The following is a 21,476-nucleotide window of genomic DNA, read 5'->3' as shown; positions in this document are numbered from 1 at the left end:
TTTTTTTTTTTTTTTTTTTTTTTTTTTTTTTTTTTTTTTTTTTTTTTTTTTTTTTTTTTTTGATATAATATACATCTTGCTAATCTCTTTTAAGTTGCACAAATTTTGTCCTTTAATTGTTAATTTAGTTGATCGATTAACTGAAATGTCAAATTTTGTTTGTATCTAGCTTTTTATGAGAAAATAGAGGATAAGTTGAAAACTACAGCTCTCATAAAACACTAATTAAATACAAACAAAGTTTGACGTTTCATTAATTGATTGGATGAATTTACAATTTATTAACCATTAAAAGATTGAATTTGTAAAAATTAAAAGAAAAAAAAATTAGATTTATAACTTGGAAAGAAGTGAAGGCCAAAAATGTAATTTTATTTTATTTATAACGAGATGAAAAAAGAGATCTCTAATTTTATTTGTTTAGTATATGTATTATCTAAATAATATATATTTAATAAAATTAACCAATTAAATATTTATCTTTTTTTTTATTATTACTGACTCTATACATTATATTATTTGTTCATCTATACTTTCTCAGCCTGTTCAAGCACAAAGAACCACTTATCCACAAGGTCATTGGCAATTAAATATTTATCAACATCAAAATATTTGAATATATGAGTTGATTTAATTGAGGAAAAAGTATTGGTCCACACAATGCTATGTGGCTTATAACAAAAAATACATTTTTAATATATTAAAAGTACATTATTATTTGGTTTTCAAAAAAGAAAAAATATTATTTGTGTACCGAATATACATTATACAAAATAATGTACTTTTACAGGACGCTTGGTTGGGATGAGAGAATTAGGGATGAAAAGAATTGTAATTCGGTGGGAAAAGAATAAAGTGGAATTTAAATTACATTGTTTGGTAGACATGAATATAATGATTGAGAATTGAAAGCGAAGAAGTGAATAAAGACTAAAATGTCCTTGTATAATAATAATAATATAATAATATAAAGGAGGGTAAAATAGGTATTTACCATGGTAAAAGGATCTAAATATATATTCTGAAAGATTAGGGTGCGACATGAATAATCCGATATATATCATGGTGCGGGTTGACACTTTAGCCAACAAATTATATTGTAAACTAAACTTATAAACTAAACACAAACATGTAGGGGTAACTTCTCCTAAGTTGTTTAAAATACAAATTTGTAACCACCCATCACGTAACTTGACAATTTGTGCGGGCCAAACCTTCATTTTCGCGGGTCAAATATTGTAGGCCCTAACCCGCCCCACTGCTAGAAGGTTTAGTGTTGGCCCGCGGGTTAGGGCCCACTTTGACATACCTAATTATTATCGCAATTAGAGAAGTTGGAGGACTTATATTGTAATAGGCTTATAATTTGAGGATCAAAACTGATAGTGCCTCAAACTTAGAGGACCTTTAGTGGAGTTTAGACCTTTAGCAATAACTTTAGAAAAGTTAAAAGACTTGTATCAGTGTATTTAGCGTGACCGAAATTGAGCATGTAGAGGGGGCGAGGGAGAATGTTACAGTAAAATGACGCATTGAGGCACGCCAGTAGGAGCGGGGAACAGAAACGAAGGGTCAGATCGGAGCTGCGAATTGCAGATCAGAGGGCAGAGGTTGGTCGAGTAGTGCAGTTGTGACGTTAACAAGGCAAGGTTGGTGCGCTCGCTTGTCATTTCTGGTGTATCAGCGATGCCCGACAATTCTTCCTGTCTGCCCATCCTCATTCATCAAATTCTTGACCAATCCAACATTTAATAGTGACTTCTCTTCTTTTTCTTCAATTCCTTTTATCTTGCCTGCCACCTTTTCCTTCAACATTGAAACTAAAATTTTTAGGAATGTGTTGTTTGAGATTGTCTCATTGTGAGAAATATAAAAGTTAAAATGTAATATTTTTTTATTATATTTTAACTAAAAAGTATTACATGTCTCACTCACGTGAGAGGTTCTCACACAAAACTTATTCAAATTTTAGTTAAGGGGTAACTCACTTAGATTGATCAACCACTTAAATTTGCAACTATAAACTTTTAAGTTTGACTCTCTTTAGGAGCTATCTATTCTCAATGGTCATTTGCTGGTGAGAGTCAAAAGAAACTCCTTTGTCATCAGTTAGGGTCACAAGTGTAGCGCCCGTGCAACTTTGTTACAAGTTTTTGAGGTTTGCTACATCGCTCTAGACCGAATTGCACTTGTACATAGCATCTCATGCCATAGTTTGTAGAATTTTCTAGAAGCATAGCACTAGAGTAGAGTAGAGATCCATAGAAGATTCCAACCTAGTAAAACTAAATAGAGATCCCATGCCAAAATTTTGACAGATCCGCCATTTTGGTGTTTTGACCAAAAAAAAAAAAAAAAAAGAAAAAGAAAAAGAAAAAAGAGTCAACGGTTTGAAGCAGCGGTTTGCATGCTGCTAATTTAGCAGCGTTTGGGGTTGGCGTTTTAGGGAAGAATTTATTCTACCCCAAAACACCCTCCGTTTAATTAAAAAAGAATTATGTTACTAAGAAGCCTGAGAAGCCTCATGCTTCTCTTCTCTTGCCCATCCGATATGATGTGGGATGGGCAAGAAGAGATTTTGAAGGGGCGTTCAACGCCCCATTGTTTTTAACCTTCCGATGTGGGATCAAAATGATCCCACATCTTTTTTGTTTTTTTTTTATCTTATTATTTATTTATTATTATTATTATTATTATTATTATTATTATTATTATACCCTTTTGGTCATTTCACATGTGAACCGCTAATCTAAGCAACTAATTTTATCAAACATTTTTTATAAATCACTGATACAATACGCTAGTTAGACCCGTTAACACAACCCGCTAATGCTAACCACTAATTGTCAAACAAGCACTTTATCAATATAATCATATTGGCTTAACCCAAGACCATTCGGTCTTCTAATTATTTTAATCCCTAAGGATTAAATTTGCCATACACATGTCCTTTATGTCAAATTTAGAATTAAACATGTTTTGGTTGATTTGATCATTTGAATTTACTACTTGTGATGCGTATATCATCAACGTACAAACTTAGAATAACATAACTGTCTATCGTATCATTTGCGTAAACGAAATTGTCACTCTTGTTTATTTTAAAACCATTGGTAAACATCACATGGTCAAACTTTTCATGCCACTATTTTGGTGCTTGTTTCAAACCATATAACTATTTCACCAATTTATAGACTTTCTTCTCCTAGCTCAGAACCACTAACCCCTCAGGTTGTTCCATATAGATCTCTTCCCTAACTTGCCATTCAAGAAAGATGTTTTCACATTCATTTGATGAACTTCCAAGTCTCATAACATGAAAATGGCAAGTATCATCCTAATATAAATTATATAATTTATTCTCATCACGGGAAAATAAGTATCGATGTAATTGTGAGCCTCACATTGCTTGTAACCTTTAATTACAAATTTGGCCTTATACTTCTCAATGGAACCATCTAGTTTTATCTTCCATCTAAAGAATCATTTGGATCAAAAATGTTTACAATCTGGAGGAAGATCAACTAGGATAGTTCCCAAGTATGATTTTGTAAAGTAGAATCTACTTTATTTTTAATAGTCTCTTTCCACATTGGTCCTTTAGTAGAAGTCTCGACATCTGCATACATTTGAGACTCATTTTCTAACAAACATGTTTAGAAAATTTGATTCATTTTCTAATAAATAAGTTAGAGTATTCAACTAATACTCTAACAAATATGTTAAAAAATCTGGGCCAAAGAATTTTTCCATCCTAGTTCGTTAACCATGTCTAGGCTCGAGCCCGGGTTCATTTCCAAGGCACCAAGATCATTATCCATAGCTATGTCAAATATCCATTTCGACACACTAGGTCCCTTATTGGACCTACATCTAAACGGAAATAAATCTTCAAATAATAATGCATTTCTCGATTCACTTATCATGTTTTTTGTGTTTATCTAGATTATGGGATACGTACACCAAGAACAAAAAATACAGGTCACCTTCTTAATACCAATTTTTATTTTCTTTAGTGTTGGCAATAATACATTAGCAATAACCCCCGCCGCCTACCCCCCCCCCCACACACACACACACACACTTTCAAGTATTGGTAGGAAGGAATCCTAGCTTTCCACAATCCATAATAAGTTTTATTGAGTTTCTTGCAATGTACCTAATTTAAAAGGTAATTGCTAGTCAAAATATCACCACCCCGCATATTTTGGAGTAAGCTCGAACTTAACTAGAATGCATTCATCATCTTTTTCAATGTGCACTTTTTTTAAAAAAAAATGTTTAGCTCATGTATGGTATCGTATGCTCATGTACAATACAAATGCTCACGTAGTAATCACTAATAGGTAGCTGTTTCATATTCACCACCTTAGCTTAATCGCTTATTACCGCCTTAATTCTAAGTTTAAATTGGTTTTCCACTTCATTTTTATAAATAATGAATTTATCAACGGCTTTGTCTTTTCTCTTAAGAAAAATACACATAGCAGTATTGTGTGCTATCGTCGATAAAGCTAATAAAATATTTACTACTACTACACGTTTTTTATTGATCTAAAATCACATACATCACTATAGATTAATACAAGTGGTTTCATTTTCCTTTAAATCGATTTAAAAATAATTTTCGTTAATTTTGCCTCAACACAAATATCACATTTGTGATTGTTGTTAATTTGGAAGGCAGAAATATGATTCAAATTAATTAATCTACGTATAGAATTAAAATTAACATGGCCTAGTTTACCCTGTCACAAACATGCATAAATTGAAGACTCAAGCAAGTAAACAAAATTAATAATACTTTTTATTAATTACAGTTATTACATCGAGCTTAAACAGCTCATCTATTATATAACCCTTGCTTATATACATTCCAAACTTCTACAAAACATCTTGTCTGAGTAAAAAATTATTTAGAAGCCATGCTTGTTCAACAACGAATCAGAAACCAACCAAGTTTACCTCAGTCAACATGGTCAAGATGATGATTTCAAACTCTTTCTAATTGTCTTCTACCACATTAGCTTTAGAATTATCATTATTTTTCTTGGTTGCTTTGCAATTAATAGACTTGTGGCCCATCTCATCACAATTAAAGCATTTTCTATGAAAGTACTTCTTCGAAACACATCCTTTAGGACTAAGTTTCCACTTGCATGCTCTTCTTAGAGTTCTTGAAGCTTTTACCGTGCTCCACAATGTTTGTCTTAGCGCCACGAGTGATAGGAAACTTCCCATCACTTTTCATGTTGTTCTCCAGAATTCAGAGTCGGAGCTTCAACTACTCTAGATTCATTTCCTTCCGCTTGTGCTTCAGATAATTCTTGAAGTCCTTCCAAGTCAAAGGCAACAAGTGGGTAATTAGTGTCACCTAAAAGGCTTCATTTACAACCATTCCTTTGTCTTGTATCTCATTGGAGATCATTTGTATCTCTTCAACCTGACTTAGGACGATTTTAGAGTCCACAATCTTGTAATCTAGAAATTGGTTGATAACAAATTTATTTGCCTCATCGTCCTCACTCTTATACTTTCCGTTCAAAGATTCTCACAACTACTCTAGCTGCTTTCATTTTGCAATACGCATATTTCAACATAAGAAATCTAAATATTTTCCTTAGGTGTATTATGTACTATAAAGCAATTGGAAACAAAGATTAATTATATTATTTGAATTTGAAAATAAAAATTACTCTATTTGATGTCAAAGTTTTTAATTATGGGTTCAACACTTCCTAGTTAAAAGATTATATTGTACGATTCCTATTTGAAGAGGGTTGATCCTTGTATTATTTGGAGCTAGGTTTTACATTTGGCTCTTGTAATTTGCATAATGGGGTTGTAGTAAGTTTACACATGATTGTAAATAGAATCCATTTTAAATTCACTATTTTATATAAAATTAAGGCATCTCAAATATAATTAGAATTCATATATAACCTCTCCTATAAAATTTTATTCTTATAAGTTATAATGTTTGTGCAAAAATTGCTCTTTAACTTCAAAATATATCTGATACATTAAGTATCAATTCATCTAATAGATTATATGTCAAAGATTTTATGGCTTTGAATAGAATATTTTATATTTTATAATATTTTGTAGAATAATAATAAAAAAAAAAAAGAATGATCACAATATTATTGAGTTGGTGATGAGGAATGGAAATTATGAGGGTGAGAATGGTGTTTATTATTTTCCGGCTTTTTATGTTTCCCTTTACCTCTTTTGTTGGGTGTGAGTGTGACAGTCGCATCTCCAGTGCATTGGATCAACCAAAGTCGCTAGTGCCATCTCTGACCGCATAAACCCACCTTGCCTTAAAAGAGAGACCCACTGCCACTTCCTCTTCTCATCTAAGGCCCCACTGCCTCACCAGTCACCACTACCAATTACAGTACATAATTATTCTCTCTCACAACTCAAAACCCAAAACCCAAAAAAAAAAAAAATGATATGAAGTGATGAAAACTCCTTGTACGTAAAATATATAAGCAAAGAGAAAATTAAGGGCACCTCGCAATTTATGTCCTCTATCGCCCTGAACCAGGGCTTTGAGAGTGTAGGATTAGCCTATCATAAGTTGTGAAACCTAATGTATCAAAAGGAAATTTTTATTAAAAAAAAAAAACAAAATATGCTTCTAAAGCATTGATTTAGTATATGAGAAGTCTCACTTAAGATTTACTTCCAATGATAAGGTAGTGGGAGGTTTGATTCCTATCACGAACATTAGGAGGTTGGATTGGTGAGTCTCGAAACTAAATTGGTTTGGTTTAACCGTCCATTGGCATATGGACGGGTTTATGAAATTCAATTCCTACTATGGCAAAGTCAGAAAATGTGTTATAAAAAATGAAAAATGAAAAAAAATTCCAAAATTTTAGAGAAGTAAATGTTGTGAGCATAAATATAATATGTGCAGTCCAACTATCAGATTAGGCTTTTAGTTGGATGGAGCACATGATTCAATTTGGTATTAGAGCCATGCAAAAAGATCATGGGTTCGAATCTCCGCGTCACCCACTCGGAAATCCACCGCACACGTTGAGGGGTAAATATAATATGTGCCAGTCCAACTATCAGCTTAGGACAGCTTAGGCTTTTAGTTAGATGGAGCACATGATTCAATTAATGTGACAAAAAGATGTAAATATAATATATTTATAATTTTAATCTCAAATAGACATAAATATTAATTATCTACTAATTATTACATTAATAAATAAAATTAATGCTCTAAATCATTAATAAATAGTTAGATTTCACAAATTTTATTTGAAATAGTAACACAATTTCTAAAGTCTAAAATATTTTTAAAGTTAAATATTCTACTTGTTTATATTTTCATTAGTATATTCATACAAAAATACAAATTCCAACTTAGATTCTTCGGGTGTTGGCAATAATTTATCTTCGACTTTTCAGGTATAAGAATAATACTTCACCCATTTGACTACCTACTTTGGAGCTTGAACTCAATTTTTGATTAACTAGGAAATGGCACATAAGTGGGTGTATTCGATCCTACTTTCATAGATTTTTATAGACTTTAAAAGTTTGGATGTATTCAATTGGAACTTGTAGGGAGTCTTTAAAAGTCAAGCAGTATTCCATTAAGATTTTTAAAGTGTCTTTAAAAGTCGAATGCTATTCGATTAAGACTTTTAAAAAGTCTTTAAAAGTCAGGTGGTATTCAAAAAGTCAAGCTGTATTTCATTAAGATTTTTAAAGAGTCTTTAAAAGTCAAATGCTTTTCGATTAAGAAAAGTCTTTAAAAGTCGGGTGGTATTTAAAAATTTATGAACTTTTTTTTAATACTGCTGACTCTGTTACAATACAGTACATGTTCACAACTACTTACACAAAGAGTCAATACCACCTCTCTTCCACTGAGCCTTGAACCCACAACCTCCTACTGAAACACAAAGAGTTAATACCGTATCGACTGAGGCTCGAACACAAAATAGATTACTTTTTTCTTCATTATTATACATGTTGTTCATGCCTAAACTCTACAAACATTTTATCTCTAAACTTTACAAGTTCTTTCTTCCTCTAAAAATTGGATCTACAATTTATTTTTTTCTTCATAATTATTTGTATATTTCGAATAGAGGACGCCAATAAGTAAAAACATATTTGAGTATTATGTTTTGAGTATTACGTAGAATTATTTTTCTTGTAATATTATATCAATTAGGAAAAAGTGATGTTGCCTTTAAATTTATAATACACTATTTTTCTTCACTAATATAAATATTGAAATACATCCTTAGACCCCAAATTTCTGGTTAAACTTTTTCTATGAACTTTTTTTTTTCCTAACTTCTAAAACTTTATCTACAAATTTTTTCTCTGTAACTTTTAAACTTTCTTTACCAACTTTTTCTCTCTAAATATATTAACAAAGCAAACTTTTCATCTATCGCCGTTAAATTTTACTATATATTTCATAATATTCATATAAATGCTTGATACCTAGCAGTATATCCGGTATAATTTTTTATATTATTAATATCATATATTATTAAAATTTAAATTTTTTAAAATTTTATGCAACTAGTAAGTATATTTTTAAATATTTTATTTGAACAATTTTGTTACTATAAATTTTAGTATTCAATATTGTTATTAATTTTTTGCAAAAACTTGTTTGAGAAGATCTGTAAGACGGGTCGGGTCAAGATGAAAATGTAATACTTATACTGAAAAATGTACGTATTGATAAAGAATAAAGTGTTTATTACTTATAAGTATTACATTTTCTCTTATAAGTAACAAACACTTGCCAACATTACTTATAAGGAAAAGTGTAATACTTTTGATGAAAAATATAATACTTTTACATTTTAATGTAAAAGTATTACATTTTTCCTCAAAAATATTATTATACTTTACCTTATAAGTAACAAACACTTTATTTTTTATTAGTAGTACATTTTTCAATATGAGTATAACATTTTCATATTGATAGACCCTACTCAACCCGTCTCATGGATAAGGACTCGTGAGACGATTTTACACAAGTGTGACCCTTAATTTTCATATGAAATAGTTTTGTTTGTAGATGTCCATTAATATTATATATAAGTAATTAGCATATGATGTGGATGAAGAACTAGAGCAAAATTTTTATGATATATTATATCATTTTTTGCATGAAAATTATAAATAATAAGAATCGAAGTCATTGAAGGTTTAATTTGTAAGGGTGTATTCAATTTAAAATTTTAATAATTTTTGTAGACTTTTTAATTTTCTTTAAAAAAAGGTTCATAAAATTTAAGCTATGAATGTTTTTTATATAGATTTTTATAAACTCTTACAAAGTTTGATTTAGAAAAGTTTAAAACAATTCTAAGAAAGTGATAAAAGTTCATTAAAATTTACCATTTTAAAAGTCTTAAGTATCTACCATGTCCCTGTATTATAGTGTTTTGTTTAATTTAGTCATTCTACCTCAAATTTGAAGCCCTAATCTGTTGGATAATAGAAACAATTCTCTCCCACCAAGCTACTCATTAGTCTTGGTATATAAGTGTAAGAAATAAATAATATTCTTATTCAATTGAAATATTAAAATATAAAATAGAAAAATGCATTCATAGGTGGTTAGTTGTCACTCATATGTAGTTTACCATGTGAAATGCATGATCCAATATTTCTAAATGTTGCAACCACGTATTTGTTAGATTGTTCTGGCTAGTTTTATGACTTTTATCAAAAAGAAAATTAATTTAATGTGCTAAATAAACAACCAATTAGTATTGTAAAAAAATATCTAAGACAATTATTTATTTATTTATTTTGCTTACATTAACAACTGAATTTGTTTTTAAAAAAAACAACTGATTTTTTTTTTAATTTGCCTTTTCCTATTTTATATTACTAAGCGCCACTGAATGCCTTTTCCTATTCTATATTTTAGTATTTCAATAGAATAAGAATATTAGTTATTTCTTACACTAACATACCAATAAAGATTAATGAGTAGCTTGGTGGCAGAGAATTGCTTCTATTCAAATTTTAAATATAAAGACTAAATTGAACATTGAACGAAACACTACAAAACAGGAACCAAGTAAGTACTTTGACCGACCGCGGGAGTAGCTAAAACATTTATCTTATTCTTTTTGAAATTATATCGGAGTATTATTTTGTCAAGGACCTTGTGGTCCAGTGGCATCAACCTCTTGTGCTTCAATAGGTTGAGAAAGTAGATACTGCATTGTAATAAAGTTAGTAGTATTCAAAAAAATACCGGAGTATTATTTTTTAAAAAAAATACCAAACATGAAGTATAAAAGTATTTGTTTATATATATATAGACCAACTGCAGCCCACATAATTCCATCTCTACCCCAACCAATTCAACACCAAAAAGCAATTGAAGAAAACAAAGGAGTGGGAAAAAAGCAGTGAAGTGGAGACAAGTAATCTGATCATATCAGGCCGGCCAGCGTTGATGGATTCGAGGTGGAAGGACAGGAATTTGGACGCCGGACTTCTTCAGCTGCCGGAAAGTCCACGACAGCCCATGGAGTTCCTCTCAAGATCATGGAGCGCCTCCGCTCTACAGGTCTGCAAGGCTTTAGCAGCTCCCAAACCTGCTTCTACTATTGCCACCCCGCCGCCGGAGAACGCTGCCGCCGCCGCTGAAGATGAGGAGCCGGCCGCAAAGCTCCTCGGAACCGCATTCCCTTTTGCTTCTTCTGCTACTTCTCAACTCGTGCTGGAACGCATAATGTCTCAATCGGTGAGTGCCCTTCCGTTCATTAATTATAACTTCCTAGAAAATTTTACTTTTTTTGTCATACATGAATTATAATTAATTCTTGATTATTAAAATTTTTTAATTAAGTGTGTGATTATGTAATTTGTATCACATTTAGTCTTACCGTTCAATTTACAAGTCAATTCTGCATTTGCTTTTTTCGGAAGAAGCACCACATTTGCTTCTTTTGAAAGGAGCATTGCATTTGCATCTTCTTGAAGGAACATTGCATTTGTTTCTCCTGGAATGAGCATTGCATTTGTTTCTCCTGGAATGAGCACTTTCAGAAGAAGCACTGCGTTTTCTTCTTTCGGGAGGAGAATTTCCGACAATAGTTGGTCAGAAAATTGGACGATAGGAGTAAGCCTGATACAAGTTATATAATCATAAACTTAATTAAAAAGTTTTAATAGTCAATGACCAAATATGATTCACGTATAATAGTAAGGGGCAAAAAGTGAAATTTATGTTATAACTTCCATTTAGAAAGAAAATTAGACTTATTTGGACGTACTAATCTATGTTAGTTTCATGTTTAATTAATTAAGATGCACAATGGGCAAGAGATCTCGCCGTTAACTTCAGGAAGGCTGTCGCATAGCAGTGGACCTCTCAACGGTTCTCTTACAGAAGAAACTGATAGCCCTCCGGTCTCCCCCTCCGAGGAGATGGAAGATGTTGTTAAGGTAATGTCCCTCATATTTTCTTTAATTCTCATTTAAATATTTCCAAATATATATATTTACTATTTATAATAAAATCAAATATGGGAAATTCAACGGCAAAATATAATTGGAAAAAGGGTCATAGGCCCTTAAACTTTATTAAAAAAAAATCACTTATGCTCTTAATTAACTTTTAAAAGGTATAATTAAGCCATCAACATATTATTTTGGTACATTGAGATTTAAAAGTCAATTAGCGACCTGTAATAGCATGTCACTAGAATTTCGAAGACTCTCTGGCCAATTCCGACAACACACACTGGTGACTGGTTGGTCGCATTCTGAACAGAGGAGGCGATCAACGACCGTCCTGCGATCGCCGGTCGCCAGTGTTTGTTCATGAAAAAGTGTCGGAGGGTCATCGAAATCCTAGTGATCTACTATTACAGGTCACTAACTAATTATTCGGTTTCAATACACGAAAATAACATGTTGATAGGTTTAATTACACATTTTTAAGGTTTAGATGACTAATTAACTTTTTGAATAAAATTTAAGTGTCTATTTGAAACTTTTGCCAATATAATATTATTAGTGAATGATGATGGGTTCTTAGATTGAGCATATAGTATGGGGATTAGAGACGATGACATTATATTATTTTATCATGTAAAGCCAAATCTTTTTTCAAAAAAGCAAATAGAATAATGTACTTTTGCTATTTTCGAAATCAACTTTATTTTTGTCTCTTTACAAGCTAAGGATGCTTTAATGTCCCTGTTTAATCACCCATCCATCTTTTGACCCGCTTAGCAAGCACTGACTGACGATGACAAATCTATCTCTGTTCCTATATATATACTCTTTATGCTCTTCCCAATTATTGGCTGAATTTTGTGAAAAATAAATAAATAAATAAATAAAATAAGAAAGATTTGTAGATATGTTAGATCTATTCTCCCAAAAATAATATAACGTACATAAAAAATATCACAATGAAAGTGCAGGGCAGAGGTAACTAAAAGGCAAGTCTAGATGAGTTGCTATACCATGGATAAGGGTCCACCTTGTAAGGTGGTTAGGTGAACCTTGATATTAAACTGTGTATTTTTAGTATTCAAATTGTGAACTTTTATATAAATTGTGTTTCTAAGTTAAAATATATAAATTCTATATAATATTTTGTGTTCATAGTATAAAACTTATGAATTTTTAAAAGGTAAACTGTGAACATTTAATATGTAAATTGTGAACATTCATATTCATATATTGTGTGTTCGTAGTATACAAATTATGAATTTTTAAAAGGTAAATTATGAACATTCAAAATCTGAGTCCCCCTTTCAAGGCGGACTCTGGTCTACACAATAATTTGCTAGCTACCAGCATTTCAAAATGTGATGACAATTTTTAAAGAAATAAAAGTATGGCGTTGCTACAAATTATAGTTTTTGGTACAGTGGTATTATGCACTGAGTTGAGAACATGGATTTGTGCAGTACTTGCAAGCAAACAACACTCTTCAGCCATTATTCACAAATATTAGGGGAGGATACGTCGGCGGTGGCGGCGGCGGCAGCGGCAGCGGCGGAGCAGGCACCCCAGCAGGCGGCAAGACAGTGGGGAGATGGTTGAAGGAGAGGAGAGAGAAGAAAAAAGAAGAGAGCAGGGCGCAAAACGCTCAGCTCCACGCCGTAGTTTCCGTGGCCGGAGTAGCCGCTTCGGTGGCCGCAATAGCCGCGGCCACGGCGGCGGCGTCCTCCTCCAACGGAAAAGACGAGAACACGGCCAAGGCGGACATGGCAGTGGCGTCGGCCGCAATGCTGGTGGCGGCGCAGTGTGTGGAGACGGCTGAAGCCATGGGAGCCGACCGCGATCACCTTATGGCGGCGATTAGCTCAGCCGTGAACGTGCGCTCCCACGGGGACATTTCCACTCTCACGGCGGCGGCTGCCACGGCTCTGCGTGGAGCCGCTACTCTGAAGGCAAGGGCATTGAAGGAAGTTTGGAATATGGCTAGCGTGATTCCCTCGGATGAGGTAGCCGCCGCCGCCGCAGGAAGAGGCGGCAAAGGTGGTCGTAGCAATAATAGCAATAGCAATGGGAATGGGTATTGTGAGGGACTCGACATTGAAGAGAATTTCCTGGGCGTTTGTAACCAAGAATTGCTAGCCCGGGGTCGCGAGCTTCTCAAGAGGACCCGGAACGGTACATATAACCATATAAATAGAACTACTTACTATGCATGCATTGAAGATCCATCATATCTAACCAGCTTTGGTTAGTGTGATTCGACATACACTTCTTGTATGAAGAAATTAATTTAGCGCCCATTAATTGAGCCAGGAAGCTAAGGATGAAATTCCATTGCCCTCAGGACCCTCCCACCTCGTCCTGATAGAATAATAGAGAGGTGTTGGGCAGATTGTCTATGTTGGGTCAAGTCTAGCAATTAGTGGTTAGGAAATTCAAATATAGTGGCAAGGAAATAAAGTTGGCCTTGGGTGTAAGCTATATTGGTAAATTATGGTGGCTCAGCGACCTATTAAGTAGGAGGACCAGTGCTAGGAGCTTAACTACTATTACATTGAGTGTAACTCCTACATGACAGTTGTCAGGGCTCATCCTTGTCCTTGTCCACAATCTATTACCTAGGAATCAACTGTGTTGTAAATACCTGTCTCTCTTTGTGTCTCACACATGCATATATATATATATACATACATACAGGCGATCTTCACTGGAAAATTGTTTCCGTATACATACACCGTAGCGGGGAGGTGGTGCTAAAGATGAAGAGCAAGCATGTTGCAAATACCATCACCAAGAAGAAGAAGAGTAAGTGGCCTGGTGGAATTTAATTAATTAATTAATTTTGTTTTGGGATAACGTACGATAACGTTGTTGCATATATATATTTGTGTTTGTAGATGTAGTATTAGAGGTATGCAAAGACATAGCGGCATGGCCGGGGAGACATCTGTTCGAGGGAGGAGAGCAGTTCAGATACTTCGGGCTAAAAACACAAGTGCGGGGATTGATCGAATTCGAGTGCAAGAATCAGAAGGAATACGAGATGTGGACTCAAGGCGTTTCAAGACTTCTCTCTATTGTGGCTGAAAGGAAATTAAGAAGGTTTCATAATTGAATCATCATCATCATATCATATCATATAAATATAAATAAATAAACTCATGTTGGTTGGTATTAGCTAGCTAGGTAGTGCATGTGTATTTATGGTTGGATGGTGATGTCTAGTATGTTCTATTAAGGAAGGTAGTCAATCCACAGTTCAGTACCTGTGACCACTCATTTGTAATAGTAACAAATATGTTATTGCATTATATAACAGTTGGTCCGCTTGTTTATTTTATTTAAGTAGTAAATCATTTAGAAACTAAATCCTTTTAATTTTTATTATTAATATTAATGCCTTTTATTTTTTATATTTAAAATTTTAGAATTAAATTAATTTTTAAGTATTGTTTCCAATTGTTAATAAATAAGTAAAATTAGTTTGATAGTTTCTAAAAATATATTGTAAAGTTCTTAGAATAAAATTAATTTTTAGAAATTATTTTTAAATGCTTAATAAATTAAATAAAAAAAATATTAATATGGATAAAAATTAAAAGAGTTGGGAATTGTATCAGTGTTTTGTTTTCAAATAATTTAATAAGTAAATAAAATAAAACATATTAAATATTAATCAATGCTTTTAAGCCTAGATCAATTATTTTCATAGATGAAAGATACGTAGAACTCAAGTAGAACTACAATTTAGATCTGCCCCTATTTCAGACTCTATGCAGCTTAGTCTAAAACTTCATCACCTTCAAATTCATTGCTCAAAAAAGTCATGAACCATTTACTAACTGTATAATTTCTCTAATTTTCTAAAAAATTAGAGAAGTAAATAACATAAAACAAATTTACTATCTTTAGTAAAACCCAACTCTTCTCCGGGAAGTCTGAATCTTTTGTTCTGGATCAAAGATGCGTCGATTTTTCCGATGGATTTTACCCTGCTGTGCGGCTGTGTTGCTACTAGTGGCCTACTTATTGAAGGATAGCATAGGATGAAATATCACAGGATTATTCTTGTAAATATACTTGTTGAAATCGGTTATAACCGTTCCCTGTACTGCCCTTTATATACCCTCTGTAACAGCTTGGTTAATCAGATATTCAATTCATCTTCTTCATACACTTTCTGTTTCACCATCGATAACTTCCTTTTCAAGTTCACGTCACTACTCGGCGATGGGCGAGTGGGAAACGTGCTCCGGGATAATTCTGGTGACGGAGCGGAGCAATAGGATATCGATAGCAGACTTCGACGGCGTCGAAGACGGCTAGACGTTGAATACGAAGGTGTTAATGGAAGCAATTTATCAAATTCAAAATTTGATGATTAGTTGGCCAGGATTGACGAAGATCTCGTAGCAAATTTTGAAATTTACGTAGTATGCAATAGAGGAAGTGGGTTTAACGTCAAAATGAGGCTGATGAAGAAGACTACTGTCAAAATGGGGCTGATGAAGAAGACCACGGGAAATGATAAAAATGCCCTTCAATTTCACAGTGATTTAACGTCAATTTGGACGGTGGACTAACATTGTCCAACTTTTTATAACGCTGGATAAAATGTGGCCAAATTAATAAAAGCGGACTAAATGTGTCCAACGCACAATAAGTATAGGACCAAAAATGGATTTTACTCTTATTATTACTATGATTACATTCATTACCATCTACTTTTACATATCAACCATATTCTATCTCTTTTGTTCGCATTTACTTATATAAACATAACTTATTTGTTTACGCTTAAACTTAAACATTATTCACATTATAACAATTAAAACTTGAACTCTACACCAAGTTTTAGATTTTTATCGAACTCAATAAATTATTGTTTCGGATAATTTTAGTTATGTTCATAATACAAGTTTGGTCTGCATATTAAATACTAAAATCTTACATATATTAGACTTGAAAATAAAAATTATATATGCGCGCGCACATGCACACATTTCATTCAACAAAAAATATCAAAAAATATTTTAAATATTAACTCAAAAAAATTATTAATATTATTTAAACTAAATTTTAGATGAACTTAATAGGTTATTGGTTCTGATATATTTTTAGTTATGATATATACGGATATAAATTTGGTTCGGATATCAAATGTAAATCTTACATATATTAGACTTAAAAGAAAAAAAAATTATATATATTCTGTTTAAACCAAAAACATTCAAAAGTATTTTAAATATTAAGGTCTAAAAATCACTTGAAAATACACTTGTATTAATTTTATAACGTTAGTCTAAAATATAAATTTGAAAAAAATGAGTACTAGCAAACAAGTTTTGTAAACAACAAACAGAGAATAAAAAAATAAAGAATGAAAATTAAAAAATTAAAAAACGAAGAACAGAAAATAATTTTCTAAAACAAACAACCTATATATTTCTTCCTTCCTATTGGATAGACATATTAGTCTCAATTTTCATATTAGGATAACGGACTACATATAGTCCATTGAGTAGTCTTTGAAATTGCATAAATGGGCCTAATACCTTTTATGAATGAAATTAAATTGAAGTTTTTTTTTTTTTTTTTTTTAGTAAATCAACTTTCTTCCTTCTCTCTCAATCATTATTGCATGGACCATGGTCCACACAGTTGTGTGGACCAAAAATAAAAAGTACATTATTTTTGTACTGAAGGTATATTATTTTTATATTGTAGGTACATTATTTTAGGGTACATTATTTTTGTACTGAAGGTACATTATTAGATATATACTGTCAAATAATGTACCTACAATACAAAAATAATGTACTTTTTATTTTTGGTCCACACAGCTGTGTGGACCATGGTCCATGCAATAATTTGCCCTTCTCTTGCATCCTCCTCTTTTCTTCTACAAATTTTTTTTTTTTTTGAGTACTACTGATTCATAGCTACTTTCTCAACTTACTGAAACACAAAAAGTCAACAATTGCCTCCACTAAGGCTCAAACCCACTCCCAACATCCATGTGGGAGTATAAATCGGGATACCAGGTACCACTAGACCACAAGGTCTTTGGCTTTTCTTTTACAATTAAAGCATCTTTCTTCATGAAGTGATGTCTACGAGGCATGGATCAAAACCTCGAGATTCATATTTTTTTAATACATTATTTGAATAATAAATATACATTTACCAAATAATGTACTTTCAATATACAAATAATATACATATAATATATTAAAAATGTACATTTATTCATGATCCACGATATAATTAATTTGCCTTAATAGACTACACTCTCTTGAGATATTTCATCTTCACCTATTGAGAATTTGCCACATTCCTACACAAAACTCACAAGATTAGAAAAAAAAAAAAAAAAAAAAATTCTCTTCCATGTGACTGGCTCGCTCCCTTGAGATTTTTCTTTAATTTTTTATTTTCTCCCTTTGTGAATTGTGATCTAAAATCCTTAACTATTACAATATATATATATATATACACACACACACACACTAGTATTTTGTATGCGTGATGTGCGAAAATTCATGTCCAATATTAAAATATTAATAAATACAAATAATTGAAAATTATAATTCGAATTATATATACACAAATAATATATGTATTTTATTCACACATATATGATTTTCCATTCATAGAAATTAATTTAAATATAATCAACCATTAAATTTATTATATAATGATTTTAATAAAATGATAATTAAAGAATAGGAAAACGATATGATAGATATAGGTGTGTGGTAATAATGATGGAGTTATCAATGTTTGAATTAATAAAGTAACGGTGTTATAACGGTGTAAGGGTAGTTTTGTATAACAAGAATGTAGTAGGGACAATTTTGTCTAATAACGTTGAAGTGTACAACATTTAAAGTATAATGTATACATCTATTAGCATACAAAATGAGGGACATAAAACAAGGCCGGATATAACCTTGATTGAGACTTATTATGTTGTTAGATATATATATATATATATATATATATATATATATATATATATATATATATATATATATATATATATATATATATATACACACGAGATAAGCTAACTATTATGTATGGCAAAAATTGTGTGAGGCTGTCTCACTGTGAGAAGGGTCGGGTTAATGTGAAAAATATAATATTAATTAGGAATAAAATTTTTGTAACTCTTAGAGGAAAATGTAATACTTTTACATTTTGATTTAAAAGTATTACATTTTTCCTCAAAAGTATTACTCCGTATATGTTTGCTTATAAGTAAGGGGAATATTACTTCTTATGGAAAATGTAATACTTGTACATCAAAATGCAAAATTATTATTATACATTTTTCTTCAAAAATATTACACTTTCTCTTATAAATGACAAAAATTTTATTCCTGATTAGTATTACATTTGAGTATATAAGTATGACATTTGCGCATATAAGTATGGCATTTTCATGTCAAAACAACCCGACTCGACCCGTCTCACAAATAAAGATATGTAATACGGTCTCACACAAGTGTGATCCATTATGTATATGATGATACATCTGCTATCATTTTAAATGGGTGGTCACAGGATCGAAGTCCGGCCCGACGATAAAGGCATTAAAAAAAGAATCGTGAGTGTTTTAAAAAAATTATATGAGATAATATGTCATCTATGTGAACTAAATACAACACCATAAAGTTTATCTTTTTTTTTTTTTTTGAGTACCCATAAAGTTTGTCTTTAATTGAAACAATTCAATAAATTGGCTTCGAATAACATTTCATAGATATATCTTAGCATTTACAAAATAGTTCTACCTTATTCACATTCTTCTCCTAGTATATATTCATATTTTACTTCTTTTCATGTGACTTGAAAGTGTGTTATAAACACATTTACTTTAATTCCCTCCACTATTATATTATATTATACTTGGAGTACTTGTAAATTAAAGAATAAAAGAACTTTTGTTGCTTTATATTTTGCTCATTTTCTTGAATAAAAAAACTTTTGTTTCTTTATATTTTGTTCATTTTCTTTATATTCTTGATCCATTCACTCTTTAAAAAAATTAATCATGCAAACTAAAGTTAATCTCTAATAGACAAATTAAGGGCAAATTATACCATGGTGTTGGAAAATAGCATGAAAATGGCAATTTAAGTGGCTATTTTGTGGTACAAATAATTGTAGGGTCCACTTTCGATTTGGGTCGGGTCAAAGTGGATTCGGGTTCTTCGTAGTTAGACGAAGAGATTGATATATTGTACGCACAAAACGGATAATGGGTGAATGAGAAATTGGTTCTCAAAGTTGACCCATTTGAGTTGGAAAAATTGAGGGAAAGCTTTAGAATAAGGCTTTGTCCCACATTGGTTTGGAAAGGGAATTTGCACCACTATTTATACAAGTGCCTTTCTTAGGCTTAGTGAATTGTATAACATAGAGGCTCTCTTTCGCACGTAGGGGGGTGCAAATCAAAATCCAAAATGAGTTCGAAAAGGTTGAACTTGTGTGTGCCGGCACCTGAGTCCTAGTATGTTCAGCCTTGCGGGCTAAGTTATGCCAATAGCTCCTAGTACGTTCAATTGGTCCTAGTACGTTCTTGAGGCCGAATCCTTGGAAAAAGTCTCGAAAAATTGGCATAACTTAGCCCGCAAGGCCACCCCCTTTCTTTTCATTCTTCTTCTTATATACTAATGGACATGTTAAAGCTATGCATTTTGGCCGACATGGACATGTCAATTGGTCATATGGGTGAAGTTTGGGAGGAAAGTTACGCATTTTGGAGTTGACCGGCATCAAAAGCTATGCACATTAATTTGGAGGCTAATATATAATATCCTTTCCTTTGTAAAAGTCTAAACAAATTAAATGCAATGTTTTCCAAACTATCCCACTAATTTAGTAGGGCAGCATAATCATTCTTATGATTAATTAATTGTATATTTCACCGATAGAAATGTATTATAACTTTATTTTTGGACCTTAGAAATACTTGTTAGATGATCAAATTAGGTGAAAATTTGAAACTTTAATATACCCCTACATTTAACGTTAATTTAATAGCATTCTTAATAGAGAGCGCAGTTAAATTTGGTGAAAGAATAATAGTTAGAAGAGTGATGAGTTATATCAAATTAGAAGTTGATAAACAAAATTGAAAAAGGACAATAATCAAACATAATTTTGAAAATTAACTCATCACTTAGATGATGATGTAGCAAGTTAATTACTAGAAACAAGCAATTCTATCTTTTTCACATTGTTTTCATAGTCAATTATCTAGACGAATGTTATAGCGTTGTCCCTACTTTGTTTGCATTTTATTTCTTCATATATAACTTGAAAATGTATGTCTTACACATTCGATCACCTTTCTCCTGTTTTATATTTAGAATAATTGCTTTGTAAGTAAGAATATTTTTTAAAATTTTACTCGATTCACTCTTAACAAATTATAATGCAAACTAAATCTATAATAGACAATATAATGTCAGTACCACATTCTCTTTTCACTCTTCTGTTACATTTGGAGTGTGTTACAAGTACAATCAAAAGAACTCTTGTTCCCTAAATTTTTTGTGAACTATTTTGATTTCCTTTAATTTCTATTATATATGCATTGTTATTTTCTTATGCTGGAAGTGAAATACTCCATAGCGTGGACAATATTGCTTAGGGATATGATGGAGCATTAAGTGTAGATTAATATTGTTAATTTTTCTCTTAAACAATATTTTACTTTTTGGAGGGATAGTTAAAATATTGTTACTCTTATTATCATATTATTAAATGCTTAATTATATATATTTAGTATCTATACTCAACAGTCAACATATATTATACATATAAAGGCATAAAGCATTGTTGTAAGTTAAAGCAAACAAATTGATTCCACTTATTTTCTCCCAACTGAAGCAAGGAATTGTCCCTAGCAGCTCTAATCTTGGTCTTATTCCATTTTTTATGCTATATATATAGAAGGTTAACCACACATTTTGACTCACAAATTA

General features: G+C 31.8%; 1 protein-coding gene across 1 annotated transcript; it reads left to right on the top strand.

Moving 5' to 3' along the window:
* Positions 1-10,375: 10,375 nt before the first annotated feature.
* On the top strand, positions 10,376-14,818 carry LOC116024875 (VAN3-binding protein-like). The gene is made up of 5 exons (XM_031265893.1): positions 10,376-10,762; positions 11,329-11,466; positions 12,945-13,653; positions 14,176-14,283; positions 14,376-14,818. The coding sequence occupies exons 1-5, from the start codon at positions 10,472-10,474 to the stop codon at positions 14,591-14,593; spliced, it is 1,464 nt and encodes a 487-aa protein (XP_031121753.1). The 5' UTR covers positions 10,376-10,471; the 3' UTR covers positions 14,594-14,818.
* The last annotated feature ends 6,658 nt before the right edge of the window (positions 14,819-21,476 follow it).

This window comes from Ipomoea triloba, chromosome 7, assembly GCF_003576645.1.
Source record: "Ipomoea triloba cultivar NCNSP0323 chromosome 7, ASM357664v1".
NCBI classification, from domain to species: domain Eukaryota; kingdom Viridiplantae; phylum Streptophyta; class Magnoliopsida; order Solanales; family Convolvulaceae; genus Ipomoea; species Ipomoea triloba.
This window is presented reverse-complemented; position numbering and strand designations above follow the sequence as displayed.